This window comes from Acipenser ruthenus, chromosome 6, assembly GCF_902713425.1.
Source record: "Acipenser ruthenus chromosome 6, fAciRut3.2 maternal haplotype, whole genome shotgun sequence".
NCBI classification, from domain to species: Eukaryota; Metazoa; Chordata; class Actinopteri; order Acipenseriformes; family Acipenseridae; genus Acipenser; species Acipenser ruthenus.
This window is the reverse complement of record NC_081194.1, coordinates 21,387,940-21,414,669: the sequence shown is the minus strand read 5'-3', so window position 1 is coordinate 21,414,669 and position 26,730 is coordinate 21,387,940. Positions and strand designations below refer to the sequence as shown.

Here is a 26,730-nt window from a genome sequence, read left to right as displayed (position 1 = left end):
CCAAAGTTGTTGGACTAGACTTGCAGGGGTCTCCAGCCCTGGTCCTGGAGAGCTACTGGGTCGTCTTGTTTTCGTTTCAACCAAGCTCTTACTTAATTGCACCAATTATTGGCTTAATGAGTAAAGATAAACAGGTGTTCCAGATCTTTAGCCATTGATGATGTAAAGACACCCAGAAGCCTGCAGGATTGGGGCTCTCCGGGACCAGGGTTGGAGATCCCTGGACTAGAGGAACATATTGGTGACCTTAATCTAGGGAGCCTTACTGCATCTGCTTTGTAATTTTATTACATTTTATTTTAATTTGAGCTATTGCCATAGCATTAGCCAGCATAGGTAAAAAGCATAAGAAATGAGACCACAACAACTAATCAGATTTTAAAAACAATTGCATACAATAACCTACATTTTATCAATTCTAACTTATTAAAAATTGAGATATAATAAAACAAAACATCAATTCCCACTTACTCAAGTGATAACTGCATGGTTTAATGAAATTAAATGTAGTTTTATAAAATACCTTCAGGACTCAAACATACTACAGCAAGCCGATTATTCAGTCATTGCCTCTAGGATATTCCAGTTATCACTAATCTGCTTGGGGAGCTTAGCTGCTTTCACAGGGCAGGAACTGGCTTTGTGGGGGATCTTATACTGATATGCTGTTTTTCAAAAGTTAAACAAAACTTCAAAAAGTTATCCAGGATTAGCAGGGCCTCTGTCCAATCTATGAACCTGTTTCTAGTTGTCCAAGGGTTATGTTTCATGCCAAGCCTGCTAATGTAAACATGACCTGATTTACTTAACCTCTACCTTAACCTGAGAAGTATCGGAAACAAAAAATAAATAAATAAAATAAAATAAAAACACACACACACACACACACACACACACACACACGCACGCACACACACACAACTACTAATTTGTGTCTGTGAAGGTTCCACATAACACAAATACAACTGAAGAAACTAGTACACTGTTGTGAGGTTTAGTGAAAATAAACATCAAATGTCTTCTGAGGCAATATTTCTTTTAGCTACTAACTAAATGTATACATTTGACCAAATTAAATAGTGTTCTCAATGTATCATGTAACAATATTATGTGTATGTGGAAAAAACTTAAACTAAATATTGGATAGAAAAAATAAACACACTGTTCACATACTACTGTAAAAAAAACTAACACCAACATATAGATGAAACTTATAAATGAAAATCCCTAACAACCACTAAAATACAAGGACTCAATACATCCAGTTATATTTATTAGTACAAGTGCTTGGCAGTGTTTGCTTAAAACCCATAGCCTTTGTAACAAAACTAGACCTGTCCTATAGTCATGCATGCTGAAACTTTTTTCAACATTAGCAGACACCTAGATAAAAGAGGAACCAGTTAATTTCAAACAGGAGCCAACACGTCAGTTAGCTAAAAGTAAATCCCTGGCTGTAAGGTTACTGGCCCCATACATTCTAGGGAGGGAGAGACTCTTCTAAGCAGCTTTAAAACTCAAAACACATTAAGCTTACAGTGGTTTGTCTGTCAGCAGAAAATATAACAGTTGTTAACTGAAACAGGCAGCATAATAAAAGGGACATATACAACCTACAAAGCAAAGGAATCCCACCAGCAAAGGAACTCAGAAAGTCCTATCCTTTGAAAAACTCTCATTTCCCCCAAACAAATTCTCAAATCACAGATGATCTAAATCATACTCAAACAAGTGCGTGTAAATAAAAAAAGGTTTATTCATATGTTAACCGTTCCTAACTTTAGTAAGGCATGGATATGTTCAGATAAAAAAAATAAAATAAATGAACAGCCCAATTTACTTCTGCAGGAGGTTCACATTTTACTGCAGGGCTGACTATGATGTACCAGACCTAAAAAGGATAACATATTCTATTGAAAACAACCAATAAACTAGGTATAGAGTACGATGAGGTTATCCTTCTGGACAAGCTTTATGACAGTGGTATCCAATCACGGTCCTGGAGGGTGATTTCACTCCAGGTTTAACAGGTATGGAGGTTTTTATTGGTTCAATTAAACAGGTTAGAACAGGGTTGGAACAAAGACCAGGAGTGGACTCCCCTGCTCTAGCATATGCCTTAGAGTAATCTGTGACTGTTGGCAACACTTTTCAACTGGTTTCACAATCATGTAGTTACCAGGAATGAAGGTCACCATCTACTGGCATGACATCACATCATACAGTCTCCTGTCATCCGAGGTGGATATAAGAACATAAGAAAGTTTACAAACAAGGAGGAGGCCATTCAGCCCATCTTGCTTGTTTGGTTGTTAATAGCTTATTGATCCCAGAATCTCATCAAGCAGCTTCTTGAAGGATCCCAGGGTTTCAGCTTCAACAACATTACTGGGGAGTTGGTTCCAGACCCTCACAATTTTCTGTGTAAAAAAGTGCCTCCTATTTTCTGTTCTGAATGCCCCTTTATCTAATCTCCATTTGTGACCCCTTTTTTTATAGCTTCCCCACATTGTCTAGATGAAGACATTTCTGAGTCAACATAAACTCCTAGGTATTTTTCATAGTTCCCTTCTTCAATTTCAGTATCTCCCATATGATTTATAATGCACATTTTTATTGCCTGCATGCAATACTTTACACTTTTCTCTATTAAATGTCATTTGCCATGTGTCTGCCCAGTTCTGAATGCTGTCTAGATCATTTTGAATGACCTTTGCTGCTGCAACAGTGTTTGCCACTCCTCCTATTTTTGTGTCGTCTGCAAATTTAACTATAATTTATACTATACCAGAATCTAAATCATTAATGTAGATTAGGAATAGCAGAGGACCTAATACTGATCCCTGTGGTACACCACTGGTTACCTCACTTTGAGGTTTCTCCTCTAATCAGTACTTTCTGTTTTCTACATGTTAACCACTCCCTAATCCATGTGCATGCATTTCCTTGAATCCCTATTGTGTTCAGTTTGAGAATTAATCTTTTATGCAGGACTTTGTCAAAAGCTTTCTGGAAATCTAAATAAACCATATCGTATGCTTTGCAATTATCCATTGTCGATGTTGCATTCTCCAAAAAAATCAAGCAGGTTAGTTAGACACGATCTCCCTTTTCTAAAACCATGCTGACTGTCTCCCAGGATATTGTTACCATATAGGTAATTTTCCATTTTGGATCTTATTATAGTTTCCATAAGTTTACATATAATAGAAGTCAGCCTTATTGGTCTGTAGTTACCTGGTTCGGTTTTGTCTCCCTTTTTGTGGATCGGTATTACGTTTGCTATTTTCCAGTCTGTCGGTACAACCCGTGTCAGGAGACTGTTGCATGATCTTGGTTAGCGGTTTGTAAATAACTTCTTTCATTTCTTTGAGTACTATTGGGAGGATCTCATCCGGCCCAGGGGATTTGATTATTTTAAGAGCTCCTAGTCCCTTTAACACTTCTGCCTCTGTTATGCTAAAGTTATTTAAAATTGGATAGGAACAGGTCGACATGTGGGGCATGTTGTCTGTGTCCTCCTTTGTAAAAACCTGTGAAAAGTAATCATTTAATATATTTGCTTTTTTTTTTCTTCATCTATGATTTTGCCATTTGTGTCTCTTAGACATTTAACCTCATTAGAAGGATACCATATAAAAGGTATCCTTCTAATATAATGTAGACAGCTGGTGCGGGCAGCTTTGTTACTATGCATTTTAAACAGCGTACTAGTGTACAAGTCTGTGTTTGATTATGCAAAGCCTTTATCCTACACAGCCAAAACACTTTCAATTAAGCAGCTCTCAAAATGGCGGATGTAGCACAGATGCACAAGTCCTCAGCTCTATAGCATCATAATTAGTTAGGCTCATTGACATAATTGTGGTGAACATTACCCATCCTGCCTACTCCCAAAGGTTCCTGCACAAACACCCTGTGCATGAAAAAAAGAAAAAAAAAAAAAAAAAACAGCTCATCCAGAACATTCAACTGTGGCACTGCCTATACAGTAAACAGGTCATGTACAAACATCCTGCTCCATCAGTCTTTCACATGGTAATCGTATTGTTATTTATATTGCTGGAAATTACTATTTACAGGGCTTTATTCCATATTACTGTAATATGTTTAATACACTCAAATTGATCCACCCAGGTCCTTCAAAGTCTTAGGGCTTCAACCTGTTTTACCTAAATCTAAGGAAAGAACAGAGCTTGCACCGAACATGTCACAAAATAAAACTTCCAATATCTACTGTGTGTCTTTAAATACTTACGTGGTTTGGCTCATTATGTTTGAAGTTTTTTTTTTTTCTTTTACAGTCAATTTATTATTAATGGGCATTATTTCCCAGTCTTTTGTTTAAACTGCTTATGGGAAACTTCTGTTTTATACCAACATCTGTTGGGCAACATACACTAGCTATTAGTTCCCCCTTTCAGTTCTTTATTTGTTAAATCAGAACACCTTTTTATATGACATTGCATCAGTCCCTTGTTCTTGAAAATTCAAGTAGATCAAAAATCCAGAGGAATCTTTCTCCTCTGACGCAGGTTAGTTAAAACAACTCCCCAAATTTTGTCATGTAGCAGTCAGATGCAATTACAGTAGTGCATCTTACTTACTGTACTGTGTAGTTGAAAGTGGTATGATTTACAACAGGCCAGTTGGAATTTATTTGGTAGAATTAGGTTTCTTGCATACGTTTTCCTGAATACAACTTTTACTATTAGTGTTGTGGGAAAGACACTCACAAAAAAAGGAATGACAGACTATTATTAGATTAGGGTTGATAATTTCCTCTACAGTTCTATAGTTAGGGCAATGTGGTCAAACACACCCATGCGTTAAGCAAGTTCCCAGAGTTACCACTTCCTGTTGTGTTTGGTTTTTGCTTGTGTCTAACTGTGTAATGATGCTCACTTCACTGTTATTGACGGACCACCTACCCAGCTTCACAACTTTGCACTTCACTGTTATGACTCACTGGGTTTTGTTCCCATGACAGAAAGACTTAGGTGTTTCAAATGGCTTGGCCCTTTTAACCAATATGATCTACTAATTTGAAAATCATTAAATACCTTGAGTCCCAGAACCATATCACTGTTGGGAATGACTCTACAAAACAGAGATTTGATGTACCGCGAGACAACCAAAAAAGCAACAAACACTTGTCATGAGATGATAAAAGTCCCTGCTTTTTTTCACAGTACAGTAATGGTCCACAAGAAATTATTATTCAAAAAAGCATTTGAGTCAGCAACCAATTAATTTTTTTCCCCTGTAGAATCTAGTTTTGCCTTTTCTGCAACATTCTACCCCCAGGAGTTTGTTGTTTCTCTACCCTTATTTTTCTTTTCATCACAACTGCATCTATGGCACTGTCTGAACGGAAACAGAACACTTCCCAGGGACTCGCATCTCAAAAGGCCTGGATGTCCCCCAGAAAAGGCCCAGGCTTCCTGTTGGTCATGGCCTGTACAAAGAAACGATTTGAACTGTGGAAGCAAAGCCATGTCACTGGGAAGAAAGGCAAACAGGAGATGCGGGCAAAAGGATATGGTGGGATGCACCAGGAAGCCAGGGGAGACAAAAATTTAGCTGCGAAAAATACATATTTTTTCATATTTAAAATATTTATATAGATTGGTTTAACAAAGTTCATGACTTCATTACGTGAGCAAAACAGTAAAGTAAATCTTCAATAATGGAGGTCTTGTAAGTTATTTGTTTAGCTTTTCTGTGAAGAGTAACACATTATGTTTATAGATTTAGTCCACATATGGTATTGAATTAGTCTGATGGTCTAAAAATGAGACTTCTCAGTTTATACAAGTTGGACAGTTAACAGATCAGTCTGAAGGCTTCTTTAAGACTTATCACATTGCAACCCTGCCAATAAACTTTAATTTAAGCATGCGAGACATCATATTGTGTATACTTCAATTATTGATAGTAACTTAACTTGGCAGACGCATGTGAAAATAATCAAATGTCTTCCTGCTTGCCATGTTATCTTGTGTGTCTGGAAGAAGCACTAGCCCTCTTGAGCAATACAAATAGACACTGCAACTGAAGTAGGAAAAACCCAAGATAAGATTTCACTGAGCATTACATACAGTACTTTTGCGTGTGTTGCTGTTTGTGATGTTATCCAAACCCTTTTCTTGAATATTTGATCTCCAAATTAGACCTTTTTTTTTGGAAAGTCAATACAAGGTTCACAAAGATAGTTACATTATACATTCTAAACAAAAATATAGACAGAAGGCATGTATCCTTACCTGCACAATGCTCTGCAAGTCTTGTACGTAGGTCCTTTCTGTGTCAAGGATTTCTTGGACCACTCTGTCCACGTAAAGGAGCTTGGGACTGGCTGGCTCGACGGCCGGTGTCGATGTTGCATTGTGTTTTCCGGATCCCTTGCTGTCGGTTCTCTTCACACCGCTCAGCCTCTTCTCATCCTCCACTGTCCCTTCAACCTGGCTCCCCTGCCTCTCTCTACAGTCCAGCTGCCTGGCAGGGACCAGCTCTAGTCGGATTGCTCCCACATCCCGATCCTGCAGAGCAGGGCCCAGGCCCAGGCGGCTGTTGGAGACCAGGGTGGTGCGGCTGCCCAGGGAACAGTGGCTGTCACGGGAGGAGGCCGAGGAGGAGGTGGAGCTGTAGCTCACAGGCCGGTCACTGTCTGAGGAGTCCATGCTTCGAACACTGCAGTATCGAAAAGTTCTCTTCTCTGAATGAAAGCGCCCCAAAGGAACAGTGCTCAGTGCTGTCCGACCATCCGGGACCTCTGGTAGGGGGGGCAGGGCATCTGGAGGGAGATGGTAATCATCTGCAAAAAAAAAAAAAAGGCATACATAATTTTTAAAAGGAATGATTTATCAACTTTGATGGTTTTTGGTGTATTTAAAATCCAAGACAGAATAAAGGACTTGAATTAAGTAGAAAGGAGGTTTAATATATGCCTCTGAGAAAGCAAAATATACATCACCCGAGGAGTAACATAATTAAACAATATATACACAGTACAACAGAAAGGTAAGAATTGTTAAATTGGAATAGCCATTACTTTGTGTCAAAAGCATATTTCCATTTGGAATTTCAAGTTCACCCTCTAGCTATTGACTATATTTTGTGATTTTAAAATCAGGAAGGAGCATAGTTCATCTTCAATAAACGTTGAAAGGAAGGAGCGTCCACCAATTTTACCTACCTAAGTAATCAGCTAATCCTTACAAACTGCTGCGGTTTTAGAATTTGGCAGTAAACCAATGTTTACATTGCATGACTGACCTACTTTTAACATTAAAAAAATAATTAAAATTAGTGTGAAATACATAAAAACTGAAAAAGGTCTAACTGTTCCAAGGGATCAGCAGTCCAAATTACACCTTGAAATCAGATGAACATGTGAGGCTGTGTGGTCCAGTGGTTAAAGAAAAGGGCTTGTAACCCCGGTTCAAATCCCACCTTAGCCACTGACTCATTGTGTGACCCTGAGCAAGTCACTTAATCTCCTTGTGCTCCGTGAGACTTAGTTGTAAGTGACTCTGCAGCTGATGCATTGTTCACACACCCTATTCTCTGTAAGTCGCCTTGGATAATGGTGTCAGCTAAATAAACAAATAAACAAACAAACACACACACCAGAACATAATTCACACGCTGGCATTGAAATGGGATGGATACTGTATGTCCTCCGTCACACTTGACCTCTTTGGATTAACTAGCTAAAACGTTAGCCTCATTACAATTAATGTAATGGATACAGAAGGGGATTCTTATTTTACTTCACTTAAAAAAAATCTGTCAAGGAAACATTGACTGCCTAACCCTGAAGCAAGTGAGACCAAAACACGCTCAGCTCATTTTACTTTATTTTTTAAAAGGCAGCTATGCAGATTAAACATTGCCTGATCAGTCTTAACAGAAATGAAAAAAAAAAAAACCCAAGCTTCTTTTGCAGCTTTCATGGCTAATTAGCAATGTTTACATCCAATTCAGTTTACAAGTTAATAGCATATATAAAACTCCAGGGACATGCTCCAGGGTTAACAAGGTAAAACAATATAAATGTTAATTGTACCATGCATTGTTTTGCTTTTCTTTTTGTTTGGACACAAAAAGAAAAGGGATTATCACATGTTTTTCGACACCCACAAGGAAAAGGGCTTGTAAAACAAGGTTTTGTGTCTGCTGAGATCTTACACAGATTTTAAACAGTTACCCACTATTTGACACAATCCCTCTGTTGGCTACAGTGTATGAATCACACTCAATGCAAGGTTTATTTATGTTGACTTGTCCATGTAACCTTTCCAGTTTGAAACTCTCCTGATCTAAAATTACTCTGCCTTTTCCTTCAAAAGGTTATTTCTTTCAAATAATTTTATATTATATATATATATATATATATATATATATATATATATATATATATATATATATATATATATATATATCATACACACACATTTAGTTGTAGTCACAAGTTTATATCCCCCAATTGAATTTTATAGTTTCTAGAAATCTCGAAAAAAAAAAATAATCTAGGAAAAATCTTTTGAAGTAAAAGTTTTGCTTTTGTGGATGAGAAAAAAAACAAAGCTATAAGAAATAGATGTCTACAATTATTTATTTCAGCATTTTTTTTTTTTGCAAAACTCCAAAAATGCTAATTCAAATGTATTCATACCCTGATAAGAAAAATTAATAGCTAGTTGAGGCACCTTTTGTAAAAATAACCTCTTTTAAACGATTTGGGTATTTGTCAATGAGCTTTTGGCATGATTCTTTAGTGACTGTTGACCATTCTTCAACACAAAATGTTTCCAGTTCATTCAATCTTGAAGCGATTGTTCTTGTGACGTTTTTTTAAGAGTGGATTGTTCCTTGGCCTGCGACAATTGAGACCTTTACCATGCAATACTCGACCTATGATTGAAATGGAAACCCCAGTCCCACTTGCAGCCAGTTCACTTTGACTATCTTCGGTAGTCAGTCTCGGATGGTTATTAACCTTCCTCACACTTCTTCTACTTGTTCTTGGTGAAAGTCTTGTACTTCTTGATAATTGAAACAATAGTTGAAATTGGGATACTCAAATGCTTGGAAATTTTCTTGTATTTTTCTTCAGCTTTATGACAATAAATAATTAATTTTCTGCCTAAGATCTCAGACAGCTCTTTACTTTTTCCATATTGACTTATTGGTAATGACAGCAATCATCCTATGCCTAACCCTTTTAAACTCTCTAAGAATGTTCACCTACAATCCTGCATTTTCTAGAATTAGATTCTGGATTATCATATTGTAATTTCTAGCACCTTGTAGACAATACTATCATAGCATCAAAGGGTATGAATACTTTCGAATTAGCATTTTTGGAGTGTTACAAAAAAAAAAAAAAATGCTGAAATAAATAATTGTAGACATCTATTTCTTGTAACTTTTTTAGCTACAAAAGATTTTTTCCAAAATTCTTTGTTTGACAAAATTCTAGAAATTATAAATTTCCATTGGGGTAGTAAACTTTTGACTACAACTGTGTGTGTGTATGTGTATGTGTGTATATATATATATATATATATATATATATATATACACACACACACACACACACACACACACACACACACACACATATACACATTTTGAACAGGAGGTGCACAATACAATCCTACATTGTTGTAGCACCCTTCTTCAATGCATCACAAGCTCTTTACAAAATAATTGGGAGAGTCCAATGTTAACAAATCATTTTCTACCAAGTTGCTTTTACATACTGCAATACAACTTAAAATGGCTGTACAAATATATACAATAGATGAATTTTCATACTCAGCCCATTCCCTTTTACTGACATATGTACATTACAAACAGCAATGAATAAAAATTCCACAACTAAAAGGCTGTAAAACTAGACATGCAGAAAAATCAGTAAACATCTGCTTTTTTTAAATACCATACCCATTTTGGATATCATGCCAATCTTCTGCAGGATTACACAGCTGAGTTATAGCATTCTACATATGTAGTCTACAGCATTCCGGGGCTTTCTCGGCACACAAGGTTTCTGGTATAGTTTATTTCAAGTTGTACAGAATGTAAGAGACTAAATAACTAACTATCAACCACTCAGTAATCTACACAATGCAGGCCTAATTTGATCCTCAGTGTCTACATTACAACCCACAATTGTATTTATCATTTTCAATAATAAATATCTACTCAACTTTAATGTTGTTTCTCTTGCCAGCTATTCTGAATCATCTGCGAATAAGGCCTCCACCTTCCAAAATGTCACTGAATTCTAATTAACAATTTTGAACACTTAAGCAATAGATGGTAATACATACAAATTGAATTCCTGAATGCTACACTGAAGAAGAAAGGCTGATACCCCAGCAAGTAATTTAAGTTGATCAAAAGATTGACAGTTAACAAAACAAATGTATTTATCAATTATCAAATAATACCAATTTTCATGAAACATCAGATCATCTCAGGAAGGTTAATTTAGACACCAATGCCAATTTAAAAAAAAAAAAGAAAGCGCCTAACATTAAGATACAAGTGTCCTGACAAATATAATCCTGTTAGCTGCACTTCTTGGGAATCGGCTTGGGTGCGACTATTAAAAGAATAGGCTTGAACGTGAAAGGGTCTGTTGTTCAGAGTACACTCTATTATTAGAGGGCATTGTAAGAGAAGTTTCATTATAGCACACTCTCTTATTGGAAAATAAAGCCCCTTTCATACCGGTATGCAGAAGCCTGCATTTACTGCAAGAGCAACATATTTATCTGCCCAATTAAACTTCAGCACAATGCAATTACAGATCTGTCAGCACACCCCTTTAGAAATGCTTACTTCAGCATGTTCTGGTAATAGAGGAGCTATACTGCAGCTGGCAGACAGCTCACACAGCTTATGTAGAAAACATTGGATTTCTATATCAAAAGAATTATCAACCTATAAAGACGCAGAGATTGGATTAGATACTACATAAGAGGGTTTTATATTCAATTTGATCGCTGTAACCTTCAATTGTGAAGAGCCGTGTCTAATAGTATGTAGCCAACATAGTTTTGGGTTTTAGTATGGCATCTTAGTATTATGCATTCAATACAACTCCATTTGTGACACAGTCATTGTGCATTTACAAAAAAATGTAAAAATGGACAACATTTCACATAGTTTATGGTTTTCTCTAAACAAGATACCTGCTATGGTGGTAATTTACTTTCAAATTGGTCTGTTCTTTTAAGAAATGCTATACTGCCAATTGATGTTTATAGGCAACACACTATTTATTTAATAAATGAAACAACAACAACAACAACAACAACAACAACAACAACAACAACAACAACAACAAGCCTCCATCACTGGTTTCTGACTCATCATCTACAGCAGAACCCAACTTATGGGGACATGGTACAGTAAAACAATAAAAAAAATATACAGAATAAAAAAATAACAAAACCACAACAAAATACTCTTGTTGTCTGAAAGCAAACATTTGGCAATATAGGCTTAAAATACAATTGCTTTTCAGTCTGTACAGTCTGGTAAGTGAGTAATACATGCAATGAATTAGCAGCATTTTTGTAAAAGATGCCTACATTCTAGGCACACTATCACAGACATTTTACTTTAAGAGTAAATCAAGAATTGCTTTGCAATCTGATTAAACCTGTCATCACTCCAAAAATTGCTCCTTGGCAGTCTACACTTACTGTCAAGACCTTATTAGAAACAGTCAGTCCAAAACGTACTAGTTTACAGTCATTCCCAAAAACTAAACATAGCAAAGTACTGTAGTAGCCCAAGGGGCAAGCCTAGAACCGCACAGTCATGTTGTACTTCAGTGGCGTAAATAAAATATAACTTTTTTTTACCACCTAAATCCTACCTGTTTAGACCAAAAATTAATAAATCAATGGTAAAACTGGTATTTCAGGTTTACTGCAGGGAAAAAAAAAAAAAAAAAAAAAAAAAAAGGTCAAGTGCCAGCTTCCATGTACATCTGAGATGCACCAGCAGCCGAGAGAGAGAGAGAGAGAGAGAGAGAGAGAGAGAGAGAGAGAGAGAGAGAGAGAGAGAGAGAGAGAGAGAGAGAGAGAGAGAGAGAGAGAGAGAGAGAGAGAGAGAGAGAGAGAGAGAGAGAGAGAGAGAGAGAGAGAGAGAACCCCCGTCTTGAGCACCGCTGCTGAAAGACTCAAACTAAAACATGACATCATTCAATTCAACCAGGGACAATAGTAGCCTCTGCTGTGGGCAAGTTTAACGTACACACTTCAGTGAGCAACACCCTGCAACCCTTATTCTTTTTCAGACAAGGCCGCAAGATATCAAACAAATGCAACCCACACTTTCACAGCATTTCCCACGCTTCTCCCCACTGCACTGGAGCACTTTCGAATACCACATTATGGAAGAAATAAAAAAGAATCTTTAATATCATAAATCTCCTCCAGAAGTTATGCTTTAAATTTTGCAGGATATTACAAAACTTGTTTACAGAACTCTAGGCTAAACTCTTATGATTGGCATTTAAGATACCAAGAGCTTAAAATAGGTTAGGTTATCTTAAGTTTTTGTCAGGTCATTTTGTAACCTGTAAACACTTATGGTCATTAAACAATAGGGATATACACTGCTGTGCAAAAGTCTTAGACATGTTGCAATTTTCTACTCCGACGCATTATGAGCACCAACAATATACTCAAAGCCTTCACTAGTGTTTTCTACTATTATAACAACCTTGACTTGCATAAAGAAGGAAAAACATTATAGCTTGCATCACTTGATTTTCAAGGTGTGGTTTCAGAAGTATAAATCAACAAGTATAGAGAAAAATCATCAGATTTAACCAATTAGAGAGTTGAAGGGGCAGGTTTTCTGTGTTAAGCACTTCGAGAGGCTAAAACGTTAGAAATGACTGCTAAAAAAAAATAACTAAAAATAGTGACAATGAATGCAGGGGGTCAAAATAAGCCGGTGATATAGGAGGCTGTGTGGTCCAGTGGTTAAAGAAAAGGGCTTGTAACCAGGAGGTCCCCGGTTCAAATCCCACCTCAGCCACTGACTCATTGTGTGACCCTAAGCAAGTCACTTAACCTCCTTGTGCTCCGTCTTTTGGGTGAGACGTAGTTGTAAGTGACTCTGCAGCTGATGCATAGTTCACACACCCTAGTCTCTGTAAGTCGCCTTGGATAAAGGCATCTGCTAAATAATAATAATAATAATAATAATAATAATAATAATATAATAGCTATACATATGTACCAAATTTTTTTTAAAAAAATAAAGCTTATTCCTTTTGTTGTGATATCGTAACAATATGTACCCAGGTGTTTGTGAGAGATATTGGGGGTTCATATATAGAGGCTCTACGCCTTTAAGAAGAATGTCGTGATGGGATATCAGCTGAATGCTTGTCAGCTGACATACAAATGCTTAAGCGCAGAGGTGCTGGATTATTACACTCAATGGTTTCATGCAACAGTTATGATGGTGACCGTTTGTAAGTATTGTTGTGTTAAAAAAAAATGGTTAAAATGAACAGTTGCATTTAAAAAATGTAGAACAGCGAAAAACAACAATAACGTGCATTAACAAAATGCCGTGAAAACTTAACATAAAAGAGAATAATTTAAATGAAGCAATAAGCTCAATAATTAAGCTAAAAAGGAAGTGAAAAGGTTACTTGTTTTTTTGTTTTTTTTTGTTACTGCCAATAAGGCTATTGTTTCATATTTTGTGATATATAGGTGAAAACAAACTACAATATCTAGGTAGGTCTTCATCTGAAAAACCACAGCAGAATACATTAAGGCAATGGAAGACTTTACTTTTACAGAGTAAATACAGCATGTAAATTAAAAAGAGGCAGCATGCCTTTTGCAATGCCAGCTCCAGTAGCTGTACAGTACATATAGGAAACAAAGCAGTTGACAAGCATCTTGTGTTCCTTACATTCCAGCCATTCCCACTCTTAAAGATGATACAATCAACAAAAGCCACACAAAACCTTTTTTTGTTTGTTTGTTTAAAACTCAGATAAGAGTTTTTTTTTTTCTTCACTCGCTTTTGTAGAATTTAGGAGTATGGTAGTCAAATGAAGACAATGACTAAGGATTTACCTAAATTGCAGTAAAACACTCAATTCCAGTCCCCTAAATAAAAGGTATTTATTTACTAATGTTAGTTCAGCACTGTAGGTTTATTAGTGTATATTTAGAAATTAGCCTCAACAAGGACTCTGATGAATCTCAAAGTGTAACACAGACAACTTAAGGCAGCAATCAAAAGCATTGGCATGTCAGGCAATACAAACTAAGGCATTAAGTAGGTATGGCTTTTAAAAAAGCAATCTCACTTCAATAACCCAGCTCAAGTTGCTCTGGAGGACATGGAGGTGACACTGTTCCATTTACCGGTATTGATAACTCCCTGCAATGCGGTAGCTACTACACACAGACACACTCACACAGCACAGTTTGCAAAGTATAAACACATGAATGAATGTTACTGTGCAGGTGAGGGGCAACGTTGCTTCTCATAAAATATAATTGCACACAGATTTTCCCAAAAGACCTTAATTGGTTGCATTAAAGGTTTTACTAGCAGTTGTGCCTTTGATTTGAGTCTGCAGTTGGTATTGGTATTGATATGGTGCATTCTGCTTGAGAGAACTCACTTAGTCAATAAGTTTGAAACAAATTAAGCTTTTCACACAGTTTCATCCCCATTGATTCACAATGCTGTGCACTGGAACATTTAAAGCGGATTGTACACATATATAACCCCCCTTTTTACCAAAAATCAGACATGGTTGGCAGGCTACTTAGCTTGATATTTTCAACGTGGTTTACAAAGTGTTTTTTTTATCGATGACTAAAAGCCACTATAGGAAATGGAAGGCAGAAATGAAGCGGAGAATGTGAATAACAAATCAATACATGCATGCTAAAAGTTAAGGGCAACACTGTTTGTCTCCTCCAAGCAGGAAACATTATTCACATTCTTAACCTGTACATCCAATGGTATCTTGTTAGATGTCAATCCCCACGGATCACAATGAAGACACAGTACAAACAGAACTTACATCTCATGGCACTGTGCTGGGACCAATTAAAACAATCTGGGCCTAAGATTTAAAGTCTTGATTTACCGACTCGTCTGTATGCCTAGCTGAATATTCCTCAGTCTTGAGGACGTAGTTAAAAAGCCTTGCCGTGCCAAGACTTGAGCTTCACTGCAGGTACTATGAAGCAGGCCAGCCTCTTATGAGCTCAGGGACCATGCTATGGTGTATTTAGGTACCAGGTTACTAGAAAGGTCAGGCAAATGCAAAAGTTTCAACCGGTACCCTTTTAAAGGAAATAACTAAATGACACTATAGCTCGCACCAAACATCAATTTGACAAATAGTAATATTATTTGACTTCACCTGCAAAGCACTTCAGTTTTAAAAGCACTGGATCTACACTTATGACTCCTGATAGCTTCATATTACAAAATACCTCACAGAGGTTTCCTTGGACATCATTTTGGCAATAGTGTTTTTTGGTGTTTGGATGTTTCTCTTAAAAAAATGAATACCATTTTTTTATTTTTTTTATTCATTTTTATTTAACAGGTTTTCCTTAATTGTATTTTTGTTTAACAGTCCATACATTGTAGATTCCTGCTTCTGTTTGCACTGGGTAAAGCATTCAAATCATATAATCTAGCCCATTAGTTGTTAGTTTTGATACCCTGCCAAACATTCACCTTAAACTCACTGGAAAGGCAATAGATTCTGTCTTCATAACAGATGTTACCACAAAAAGCATTTCTCTCTGCTTGCAGCTTGGATTGTTACAGAAAGTAGCTACCATTACATAAACTATACAAACCTGGCCTTGAAATCCTTTTTTTAAAATCACTGAGAAGCAAGAGAAGCAAGAGCCCTGCTTTTGATGCACCAATGCCCTTTCAGTGGCCTTGAAGAAACAGGATTCCCCTGGACAGTCTCTGTAATGCACTGACTCAATTTAGCTGCGTTACCTACACCACAGATCTTGATAGCTAAGCAAAAAAAAAAAAAAAAAAAAAAGTAATTTAAATCTTGCTATCTTGTTACAACTGTTCTTGAAAATAGTGTGTGTTTGAAAACATATTTAAACAAATATTGTACGCATACAGAAAGGTAATCTGTAAAAAATAAATAAATAAATAAATAAATAAATAAATAAATAAATAAATAAATGTGTTAGTAATACAGCCTATTGTCTCAAGTAGGAAAACACTGTTATCAGACAAGAGTTAATAAACATGGAAGGTCTTCAGCTGTACAAAGTCATTGGATCTACAATGCTAATGTTATTGAAAGGCACTACAAGATGGATAGAAATATTTAGGAGTACAAAGCAAATCATTTCAAGTCTTTTAGTAGATACCTACAGTTATAGCCAAAAGTTTTGCATTACGTAGAAGTTTAGGATTGAGACAACATTTAAAACACACACACACACACACACACACACACACACACACACACACACACACACACATATATATATATATATGAACATAATTTAGATATTTTATTTAACCTTGTGTAATCAAAGAAACTACTAAATGATATTGCAGAAGTCAACCAGATGCAATAATAGTAATATAGTATTTCATGTTAGATTTCAAAATGTTACATTTTTAAATGTGTCAGTTTTTCATTAAGCATATGGAAAACTACTAAGTGGTACAGTATGTAATTCTGTTAACGTAACATTCGGACGGTTTCATTCGACTTTTTGAAGCAAAAATTAGTTAATTCTACATGGTGATGCAAAACCTTTGGCCATAGCTGTACATGGGGTGTATGGGGTTCAAGCAGGCAGGTTCAATCTTTCATTTTCAATAGTAGAAAGGAAGGATCCTGGTCAACAAAGAACACGTTTTTGTTTGTTAAAACCAGTTCTAACATACAGCCTCCTTCCTGCTGGCCAACTTCTTTCCACAGTGATTAGATTACACTTCCCAAAGCGGTGCACGGAAACCAAAGCCGTACTCTAAATAGTTCCTTTAAGGTTTATGAGTTTCAGTCACATTGCCTTCTCGTCTAAACTTGAGTTTGAAGCAGCTACAGCAAAAAGCAGTCTCCTAACCAAAGGCATTCTGAACGCAATAAAAAGATGATATATTTGTTAGCCATGTCAGATAATTCACAGCTCAGCCGACAGCAGCTGTAAACCCCCCCCAACCTCCCCCCCCCCCCCCCCTCAATGCTAGTAGCACTAAACTGTAATTACGGCCCTCTGGGGGTATTCATTTATGTCAGTCACTGGATGGTATTTAAACATTCAGCCCCTAAAAAATTGTTCAGACAGTACTAAGCAGGGCAAGTATTTGACAAAGAATAAACAGTGAAAACTGATAGGGTGCTACTTTCACAGCAACCAATATGAATTATTAAAACAAAAAAAGAAAGATAAATCAATACTTTACCAACTTAAAAAAAATAAAAATAACTAGAAATGAAAGCTATACAAGGCTGTAGTATAAACCGAGAAAAAGGAGAGCTTAGTACTACAAATAAATAAATAAAAATAAATAATAAAATGTATGTATTTGCTTACCAGTCGGCATTGTCCCTTAAATAAAGAAGCAGCCCAGAACGTCTATACATCCAACCACTGAAAGGTTCCAAGTGCAAATCGAATTCAGACTCCTGCTGCCTTCTGCCACTTGTGCTCCTTTACATTCTCTCCAGTATTTCCTTTTCACAGCCTGAGCTGTTTAGTGTCCACCACACACACATGCACACTACAGACGAGCTAGGAAAGCCTGCACTAAGTTTCTTTCCCTTTTGTGTGCTTCAATAGGCAGGGCATGAAGCAGAAAAAGCTTCCCTGGGGATGCACCACCAGCCACTACTATAAGGGGTTGTTAAAGCACACCCATCCTCCTTCACATTCTGGAGCTGAATAACCAAACCTCCTCCCCCAGCCCCCTTCACTTTCCCTTTGCCCCACCCTCTTTCACAGTCTAATTACTAGGAAGCTACAAGTTTAAAATAAGTTTCTCTTGATCTGTCCAGACATACTTATAGCTATCAAAGACGTTTCATTCAAAGACAATGCCACACATTCACTGTTGAGCTCTGCAGCCCGGCATAGCCCTAGGAGGCCACTGTCTTGGTACCACTTCAGTGAGTAGGACCCTGTTCTCACAGCTATTAGTTGGCATGCTCACTTTTGAAACCCAAATCTCCCGGAAAACCCCAGCTCATATAATTTTACCAGAAAAAGATTCATATTTAAAGCAAAGATCAGGTTTGTTTTTAGTTAAAAAACATATAATAATTCAATTTAAATGGCTCAAAGATCAATATATACAAAATACAAACAAAAGCTAAACAGCAATTATAAAAGGTCAGGATTAAGAATTTAGTTTCAGTAAACTTCAATATTTTTTTCAAGCTACCAAACACGAAACAAACTAAAACTAACTTTGGATGTAAACTGTCCATCATTTTTAGGATTTAAAAAGTGTAACTGATTTAAAATGTTTTATTTAGTTTAGATATTCTTTTCTTTCACATTGGGAAAAAAAAAAAGGATTTAGGCCAGTATTTCATAAACAAAGTTTGTTTAAGCCCCTTTCCCTGTGTATTTTTAATCATCCAGCTCCATATGCCACTGCATAATAACAACAAAGCTCTGAGTACCAAGTTTGGACAGTACACAATGGACCTTTAAAGAAAGTAGGGGTTGCCAAGATGGCCAGGGCATTAGTGCTGTTGTTGCTGTGGCAACAGGAAGAGGATAGCATTGCAGAAGCCCCACAGCTGAGCCCAGAAACTGGAGAAAAAAAAACCAATAATAATAAAAGACTCAAAGTGCAGCATAATATACTAGGTACTATTTCTTCTTGTACAAGGAGGAAGAGAAAACAGATTTGTGGCTGGTGCACACAATGCCATGTTTCTTCTTTCCTCGACCTTATGAAGGTTGTTTGATTCAAGTGTGTTTAAAACACAGGGACATTCTGTTGAAACCATTTTTAAAAAGTGGCAAAGCAAAAGAAAAGTATTCCAGCCATAGCCTGCTTAGAGAAAAAAAAATCTTAATAGGGACTTGTATTTCAATGTGTTGGCCTTGAGCGTTCTGAATTCAGCTCTGGACCACACTGTGGCATTACCTTAGCTCCAGTTTACATCAATTCAGCAGCATTTTAATGAGGGGTTGGGAGTTTGGCAAATGTGTCCTCACCTCAGAATCTACTTATTATTCTAACAGGCTGGCTTAAAAAAACTGCAGTGGTGTGAAGACCATCACCTCTGAGGTCAGCCCGATTATCTTCAGCATTCCCAGATGGGGTACGCATGGGGTCAATCAATAGGACCCCCCTAGGGGAACGACTTATTTTAATCTGCATTTAAATGACCAAGGTAAGGCCCATTTTAAGATGGATTACCTTTTATTAGGGCCAATTAAGTATCCATTACAGTTTTAATTACTAGCTGTAGAGTGTGAATGATTGAAGTTAATTTGCTTTACATTAGTGATCTGTGTAATGTTTTTTTCTAATCAAACAAAATAAGTACAATTAATAAACTGCTTTTCAGTTCATTTTATGGTTCATCATTTCTGTGGTTCTCAATGATACTTACTGTAATGAAACACTTATGGAGCAGCCATTTTGAAAATAGCTTTGAAACAGGCTTTATAAGTGTAAAAACTAAAGTTGTCAGGATGTTAAAAATGAAAAGATAAATTACAGGTATGTTATTTAAACAGTTGTAGCAACACGCAGGGACGTGTAACACTATGTTTTTCGGAACCCCGCTACTTACTCTTTAACTCCCAAAAAGCAGAAACAGAGTTTTTGCTTCATCCCCCACTGACACATATGCATTAACACCAATTTTACCTTTTCGGTATCTCCCCCATATAAAACTGAGCGCTGCCAAATGTGTATCACTGTGGATTAACCTTACAAAGTAATTCATCTTTAATCACCCGTACAGATAGAAGACACATGGTTTTAATGACCCACTCACTGAATTTATTCTTATTATATTCCAAAAGGCATTTATTCTCCCTCTAGGTATGTCCATTTGTCTACGCTCAGATCCCACAGACCCCAGTTTATAGTGAATGCTGCAGGTCTTTGGATTTCAATTGATGGCTGTCAGGTTGAACAGCTATGGTAAAGGCAGCTGCTTCCTGGGGAATGGAAACCCACACCTTAATATATTCCTCATGGTAGTTCCTGCCAGCAACAGAGACTGTTGAGCAATGGGGAAACTCATAACTTCTCCAGTTACTCTTTTGCTGTTAGAAAGGAGCCCTAGTTAAATAAGCAAGGGAAAAAATTAACTTGAAAACCTAACATGGCAGTCATGTGTTAAATAAAGGTCATGAAGTCATTATAAAGCACATTCAGTAACAATACAACAACACAGTAACATGCTGTCTCCTTACTGATGGTAGAACTTTGTAAAAAAAGATACCCTTTTCTATTAGTTTTACAAAAAATGCATGCTGTTTCTCTTGTAACCACTTGGTGGCCACATAAGACATGCAGAAAATGAACTGCACATCTAGCTTCCTATTTCTGGACAGGAAGAAAGTTGATCTTTTCTCAAAAACTGCAGCCAGATTATAACCAGCAGGGAATTAAATGCAACAAGGTGTAAACTAACAGATCCCTAGTCTGTATTTCAAGCTTGTATACTAAAGGCTCCAATTGACAACACTAAAGCCTGAACAAACAGGAACTGCAGTGTGTTGTCTCCACAAGCTTACAGACAGCTGACAAAACTCCAGTCAGAGCTGCTATTACTTAATAGCAGGACACTAATTGGAATGAATCACTCAACTGCCCCAATTTTATCTTAAGAGTAAGTTTTACTCATGCACTCTATCCTGTAAAACAGTATTTATTGAATTATTATTACTGTAACATATCTGGCAAGAATTATGGAATGCACTCCATCTCAAACTGCAAGCACAGACTAGCAATTCATATACTGTAGTTAACTATTGTTTTAACCTAGCACATTATGAATCTATAAAAAAAAAACTGTAATAGCCTTTTTAAAAGGTTCTTAAAATCAACATATGTTATAACAATCAAACAGATAACATAATGTGCAAGAAGGTAATATACTGTGCGTATACCGGAAGGGTGATTTTGCTTAAAAGAGAAATTTAAAACTCCCAGATGCACACAGCTAAGGGATAAATATTGTCTCTCTAGTTAAGTCCAAAACTAAGGGATGAAAGTTGTCACACCTTATATAATTAGAGAGTATCTGTAATATGTAGGGTTGCATTGACCTCAGATTTTATTGAGCAACCTTCATTTGAGGATTAAACTACCAGCAGGAGAGTAATCCTTTTATTTGTAACGCAACTTTATATACATATGATTCAAAACACAAACATGCTTACACACACACACACAAATTAAATAAATGAAATGTTTGTGGATAACACATTCTTCTTTAAAATTATTATCTATCTACTTCTAAATTAATTCAATCTGTAAAAGGTAAATTGACACTAATCTTCGTTACTGTATTTGCTTCCAGAACTACACTTACTTTTTTTATTATTCCTCATCTAACTTGGCTGGGAAGGATGTTAACAAATAAATGACACTTACCGTGTACACAATTTCCAGTCCAGTAAAAGTAGTCTTCATTTGTTGAGGATGTTAATTCAAGACACTACTTTAAAAATAAGAGATCCCTCTCAGACAGTTACTCTGTCTTGCTGCAGAAGTCTATTCACTGTTTCCCCACACAAGCACTAATTGCTCTCAGATTTTCTCAGGCACTCAGGAGGATGACAACTAGCAAGACGCTCCCCCTGCCAAAGTCCACATATGAATGTGATCGGACTAGGGAACCAGAAGCAGTGAGCGAGCAAGGCAGCACCTACTAAGCACATCATAACTAATTACCGGCGCTGAGTTTTCGTCAGAAGATATACTATCAGCCAAGTGCCATCAACTCAGTTTTGAATTAAGACTCAAACTGCAGTTTGTGCTGATAACAGCGCTGGGTGGTTGCCAGCACTGCAGGCAGCAAAACTATATTGGAGGAAAACACTTTTCTATTTCACAAGCGATTCCACTCTCTGCAGCATCTGGACTTGAGTTGCCAAGCACCAGTGCTCTTCATTGTCAGCACAACAAATCTTTACGCTGTCCCCTTTTCCAGAAAGAATAAAAGCATTCCTTAATTTTTAAAATTACAATAATAAGTAACTGTAAATTACTTGTCGAATATTTCAGCTACAAAAAAAAAAAAAGTAAAAACGACATTTTGCAGATTTTATCCTTCCCTTCAATTAGATTTTATACAAGTGTACATCCTACACACTCCAGTTTTAAATACAAGAAAGAACTGGATTTACATAGGGGATCCCAGGTGTATATTGCCTTTGCCCAACAGTGTATCCAAGTAACTAGTCAAGCTATGTCACATACATCTCCAAACTCATACAGTACATTATTATTTTTCCGCGGTAAATCAAGGTAATTGTGATAATTGATTTGAAGAGTTGTTACTATTTATTAGATTAACTGTTATATACAAACACTAGTTTAAGACCTCAAAAGTCTCTTCTTCAGGTGTAAGTGGACATGTAAAGAAACAGCGATCATTTGTTTCAATCTAGTAAATGTAATAAAAAAGAAAGACAATAAAACACAAACAGACCAGACCTTTGCATCAATAGCTTTTCATTCATTAGAAGGGTATACTGTAGCTAATTCCGTTCTCAGAGTAAATGTGCATATATTCATGAGATATCACTAATATATAATATTAGTCATTAAATACAAACTGTACTCTGTTACACCGAACACATCAAACCCTCTATCTAGCCATTGTTTTTAAGACGGAATCAAATGTAAAAGGCTAAACAGGAAAGTTCCTATTTTAAGCCATTACGTAAGTCTGGCGTGACTCGTTCTGGAATTGTAGATTACTTGTAAGACCTTGTGGCAGGGCAGAAGCCCTGCTGGTGTAATGGGAATATTGGGTTGCAGGGAGGGAGGTTAAATGGGAATGTGGCTGGGGCCATAATGGAATAATTGATGATTAATTAGGCTCCAGCCACAGGTGTATCACGGGTGTTAAGATTAGTTAATGTTGGTGATAGTGTTAGTGTTGGTGTGTTTTGATGTGTGCTGTGCTGTGCTATGCTATGCTATGTCGAATTGAAGGACGTACAGTAGTTTTTGTTAATGTGCCTCTTTGTTTGTTTAGTGAGTTTTTGTTAGTTTGTTAATAAATGTGCACAATAGCGCTTAAACTGCAGCTTCTTGTGTCTGAGTCTCTCTTTCACAGACCCATTTAAATTAAGATCAGTAAATGTCAACAAAATCTTCGAGGAATGTGAAGCCAACTAAGCTAGCTGAACAGTTTATAATCTTTGTAATTCTTAGTAGAAACTATATTATGAGCAGTGTCAACATAAGCAACTTCACTCATAAACAAAAAGAAATACAATTAAAAACAGCACCATTCTTTTAAAGCCTCACCTCTCTGACAAAATATAAAGCTTTCTTGACGGATTAAAAAAAGTGTAAGGCCGTCAACTTTATCGCTGCAATCAAAAGACCAAAGACAGAGGGTTTGGTGCTTGGAACACGCCAACACTACTATTCAGATTTCTTCACACAGGTTACCAGCTTTTTAAATTTGGGCGACTAAAAGGTATACCTAGTTTCTCCTGGCTTCCAAAATCCACGATGTGTTCCTCAATGACACACAGACACTAGTTCAACAAATGACCATTGTACTTAAAGGCTTGTTAACCTAGGCTGAAAGCACAATAAAATTAATCAGTGCAATCCTCCACCACCAAACAATTACTGGTATCTTTAAATTTACAATTAGAAAATGTCATTTTTAATTATTGTCTGTGACAAAAAAAAAAAAATATATATATATATATATATATATATATATATATATATATATATATATATATATATATATATGTATATATATATATATATTGACTGGATACAAGAAATAATTAAAAGTTTTGATTGTTTTTATGTTGCATTCTTTTATTATTCTTTAATTATTTTATTCTTTGAGCTAATATATATATATATATATATATATATATATATATATATATATATATATGTGTGTGTATGTGTATGTATATGTATATATATATATATATATATATATATATATATATATATATTAGCTCAAAGAATAAAAGAATAATAAAAGAATAATAAAACAATGCAACATAAAAACAATCAAAACTTTTAATTATTTCTTGTATCCAGTCAAAAGCAGTCAAGTTCTATGTACAGCACATATATGGCGATAGTTACAGTACATCAACAAAAATCTCAGTAACTGTATTACTCATGTTTTCACTTGCGTATTCATGTGAACAAGTGCCAAAAGGAAACTAGTTATTTAACTTGAATTTGAATACTTCCTGTGAATACAGTTTGGAGGTGCATCACATCTAATGGTGGCATTGGATTGCCTTTTCCTTTTATGAGTCATTTTCAAAACGTGTTGCAACGAATTAGGGCTATAGCCTAACTGATAACCTAAGCAATGGTTTAAGCAACCACTTTACCTTGGTTTATGAGACATTTGAAATGAAGCTAAATACCGAGTAACTAAATTACATACTGGGTTTATACTGGGAACCTTGGAATTTTTCACACACCAATGAAAATATATCACTGCTGAGGAAATCTGGTTTATTGCAGCCAGAGGCCATATATCTGACCTTAAAACAATATGAACAGATCTTCGTCACTTGCAAAATGGCAATTACAGCAGTTTTCTTACCTGGAGGAGAACAAATGAACAGCTTTGCAAACAAAATTCCCCCAAGTAACTCAACAGCCCAATTGCCGAGTCAAAGTTTGCCAAGTTTTTCTATTGACACAGACCACTGAATACAGGACCTTTGTGGCAAACTAAGGCTTCCCTGAATCAACTATCTTACAGGAAATAACTTTGCATGGCTTCCATCATATACAGGGATTACAGTTTTGTTCAATGACTTTCAGCACCCCCACCCGTCAACTGTTCCAGTGCCACTGCTACTGTATAGCCCTGCGGCTGGATATATGCACCCGCAGTTGGCGAATAAGGAAAGAGGCGTGTATGGAACCGAAAAAATAAGAAAACGAAATTAGTTAGTTAGTAAGCAACAGCCTATCTTCCTGTTGATAAGATAGACATTCTCAGTCAGCCATTGGTGCTTGAGTGACAGCCCTCAATCTGTGGCCATGCATTTATGGAAATGAGACTCCAGTTGCATAGCATATTGATCCATTACTGGTGTGTTGCTATGAGTTTAAGACAATAAGACAGACAAGTCTGAGCTTGATGTTGGATCGAACTGCTGTGCAATAGAAGTCTTATTGCCACCCCTGCCATGCATAGGGGGCTAAGTCCTGAGTGCACTTTTATACCACAATTACATTATCACAGAACACAAATAGGGCTATTTAACCTGATGTTATCACAAACTGCCAAATTCCTGAGTTCCTGAGTCAAATTAAATGGATGCGTATGTGTGTGTGTGTGTGTGTATATGTATATATATATATATATATATATATACATGTATATATATATTTTTTTTCTCAACAGATATAAAATGCCGGATAAAAAGGTGTTGGTACAAGCGTTTCCCCAAGATATATCTCAGACAATCAGGTTTTAGCGTCATGTCTGTCATCATGACCAACATCCACAACATTTAGAATAGCTCATAACTGATGCATAGTTTAAAATCCTTTATTATCTTAACTAATCAGAGTCCAGGACTGATAAGATCACTGTGTAACTCTACAGGACTTAAGAATAATCACGCCAAGCTTCTTTAGAATTGTAAGAGCTCTAAAACTGTATATGCAGTTTATATACATACATACATACATACATACATACATACATACATAACCACTATAGCCCTATTACCTGGGACATGCACAGCTAAACTAAGAATGTGATACAAAACAATAACAATGTTGGTGGGCGTTCTGTTTACAGTTTATACCAGTCTAATGATTAGATTTGTTTTTGTATCTTAATAGACAGCTTTATCTTTCAGTATATTTTGGAAACTGTTTTCCCCGGATTTAAAATTAGAAGCCTGTTTGTCCATCGTGGTCCCTCTAATCTTGTGGGAGGCTACACAACAACATTCAGTGTTGGGACTTTGCAATCATTCCAAATAAACTAGAGATTCCTGTTTACTATGCAGTAGTAAAAAATCTTATCTGCTTCGTCTTCCTCAGGCCAGTTTGTGCCAAACACAGTATTTTCAGTCCAGAGAAAAAATAAAAATAAGGCACCATCATAATGCACTCTACAGGTGATCACCTAAACAATGCTGGTATAAAAGTGGGGCATAAAGCTACAAAATATAGGATGGCATTTCAATTAAATGTACAAAAAATATCTAACCTTGGACTCCTTTTTCAAGAAAATCTGTCCTTATTTCTTTCCCTAAAAAAGATGTGTCTAAGAATGGAATCTGGGACACTATCTTAACTTAACTACTAACTTGCCAGACTATGAAAAATATAGGACATATACTTCTACAAATATGAATTGAATAGAATGTACTTTCTGACCCTGCCATACCCTTCAAACATATTTTACATATTGATATTAGATTTAAAAAATGTGTCAACATTGGCTAAAAATATTTCAGCGACAATATTGTCAAACAT

General features: G+C 36.3%; 1 protein-coding gene across 6 annotated transcripts in view; it reads right to left on the bottom strand.

Annotated features, from left to right (window-relative positions):
- Nucleotides 1-26,730, bottom strand: part of LOC117411407 (pleckstrin homology domain-containing family G member 1-like) — a 119,744-nt gene that overhangs the window by 26,270 nt on the left and 66,744 nt on the right. For 4 of the 6 annotated variants that reach the window (XM_059025220.1, XM_059025221.1, XM_034018883.3 and 1 more), the window contains one exon: nucleotides 6,267-6,817. In XM_059025220.1, coding sequence (XP_058881203.1) covers nucleotides 6,267-6,817 — 551 coding nt within the window. Of the gene's footprint in view, nucleotides 1-6,266; nucleotides 6,818-17,615; nucleotides 17,943-21,651; nucleotides 21,806-26,730 lie in introns of those variants that run through there. The other 2 variants (XM_034018885.3, XM_034018884.3) reach the window with 2 other exon arrangements.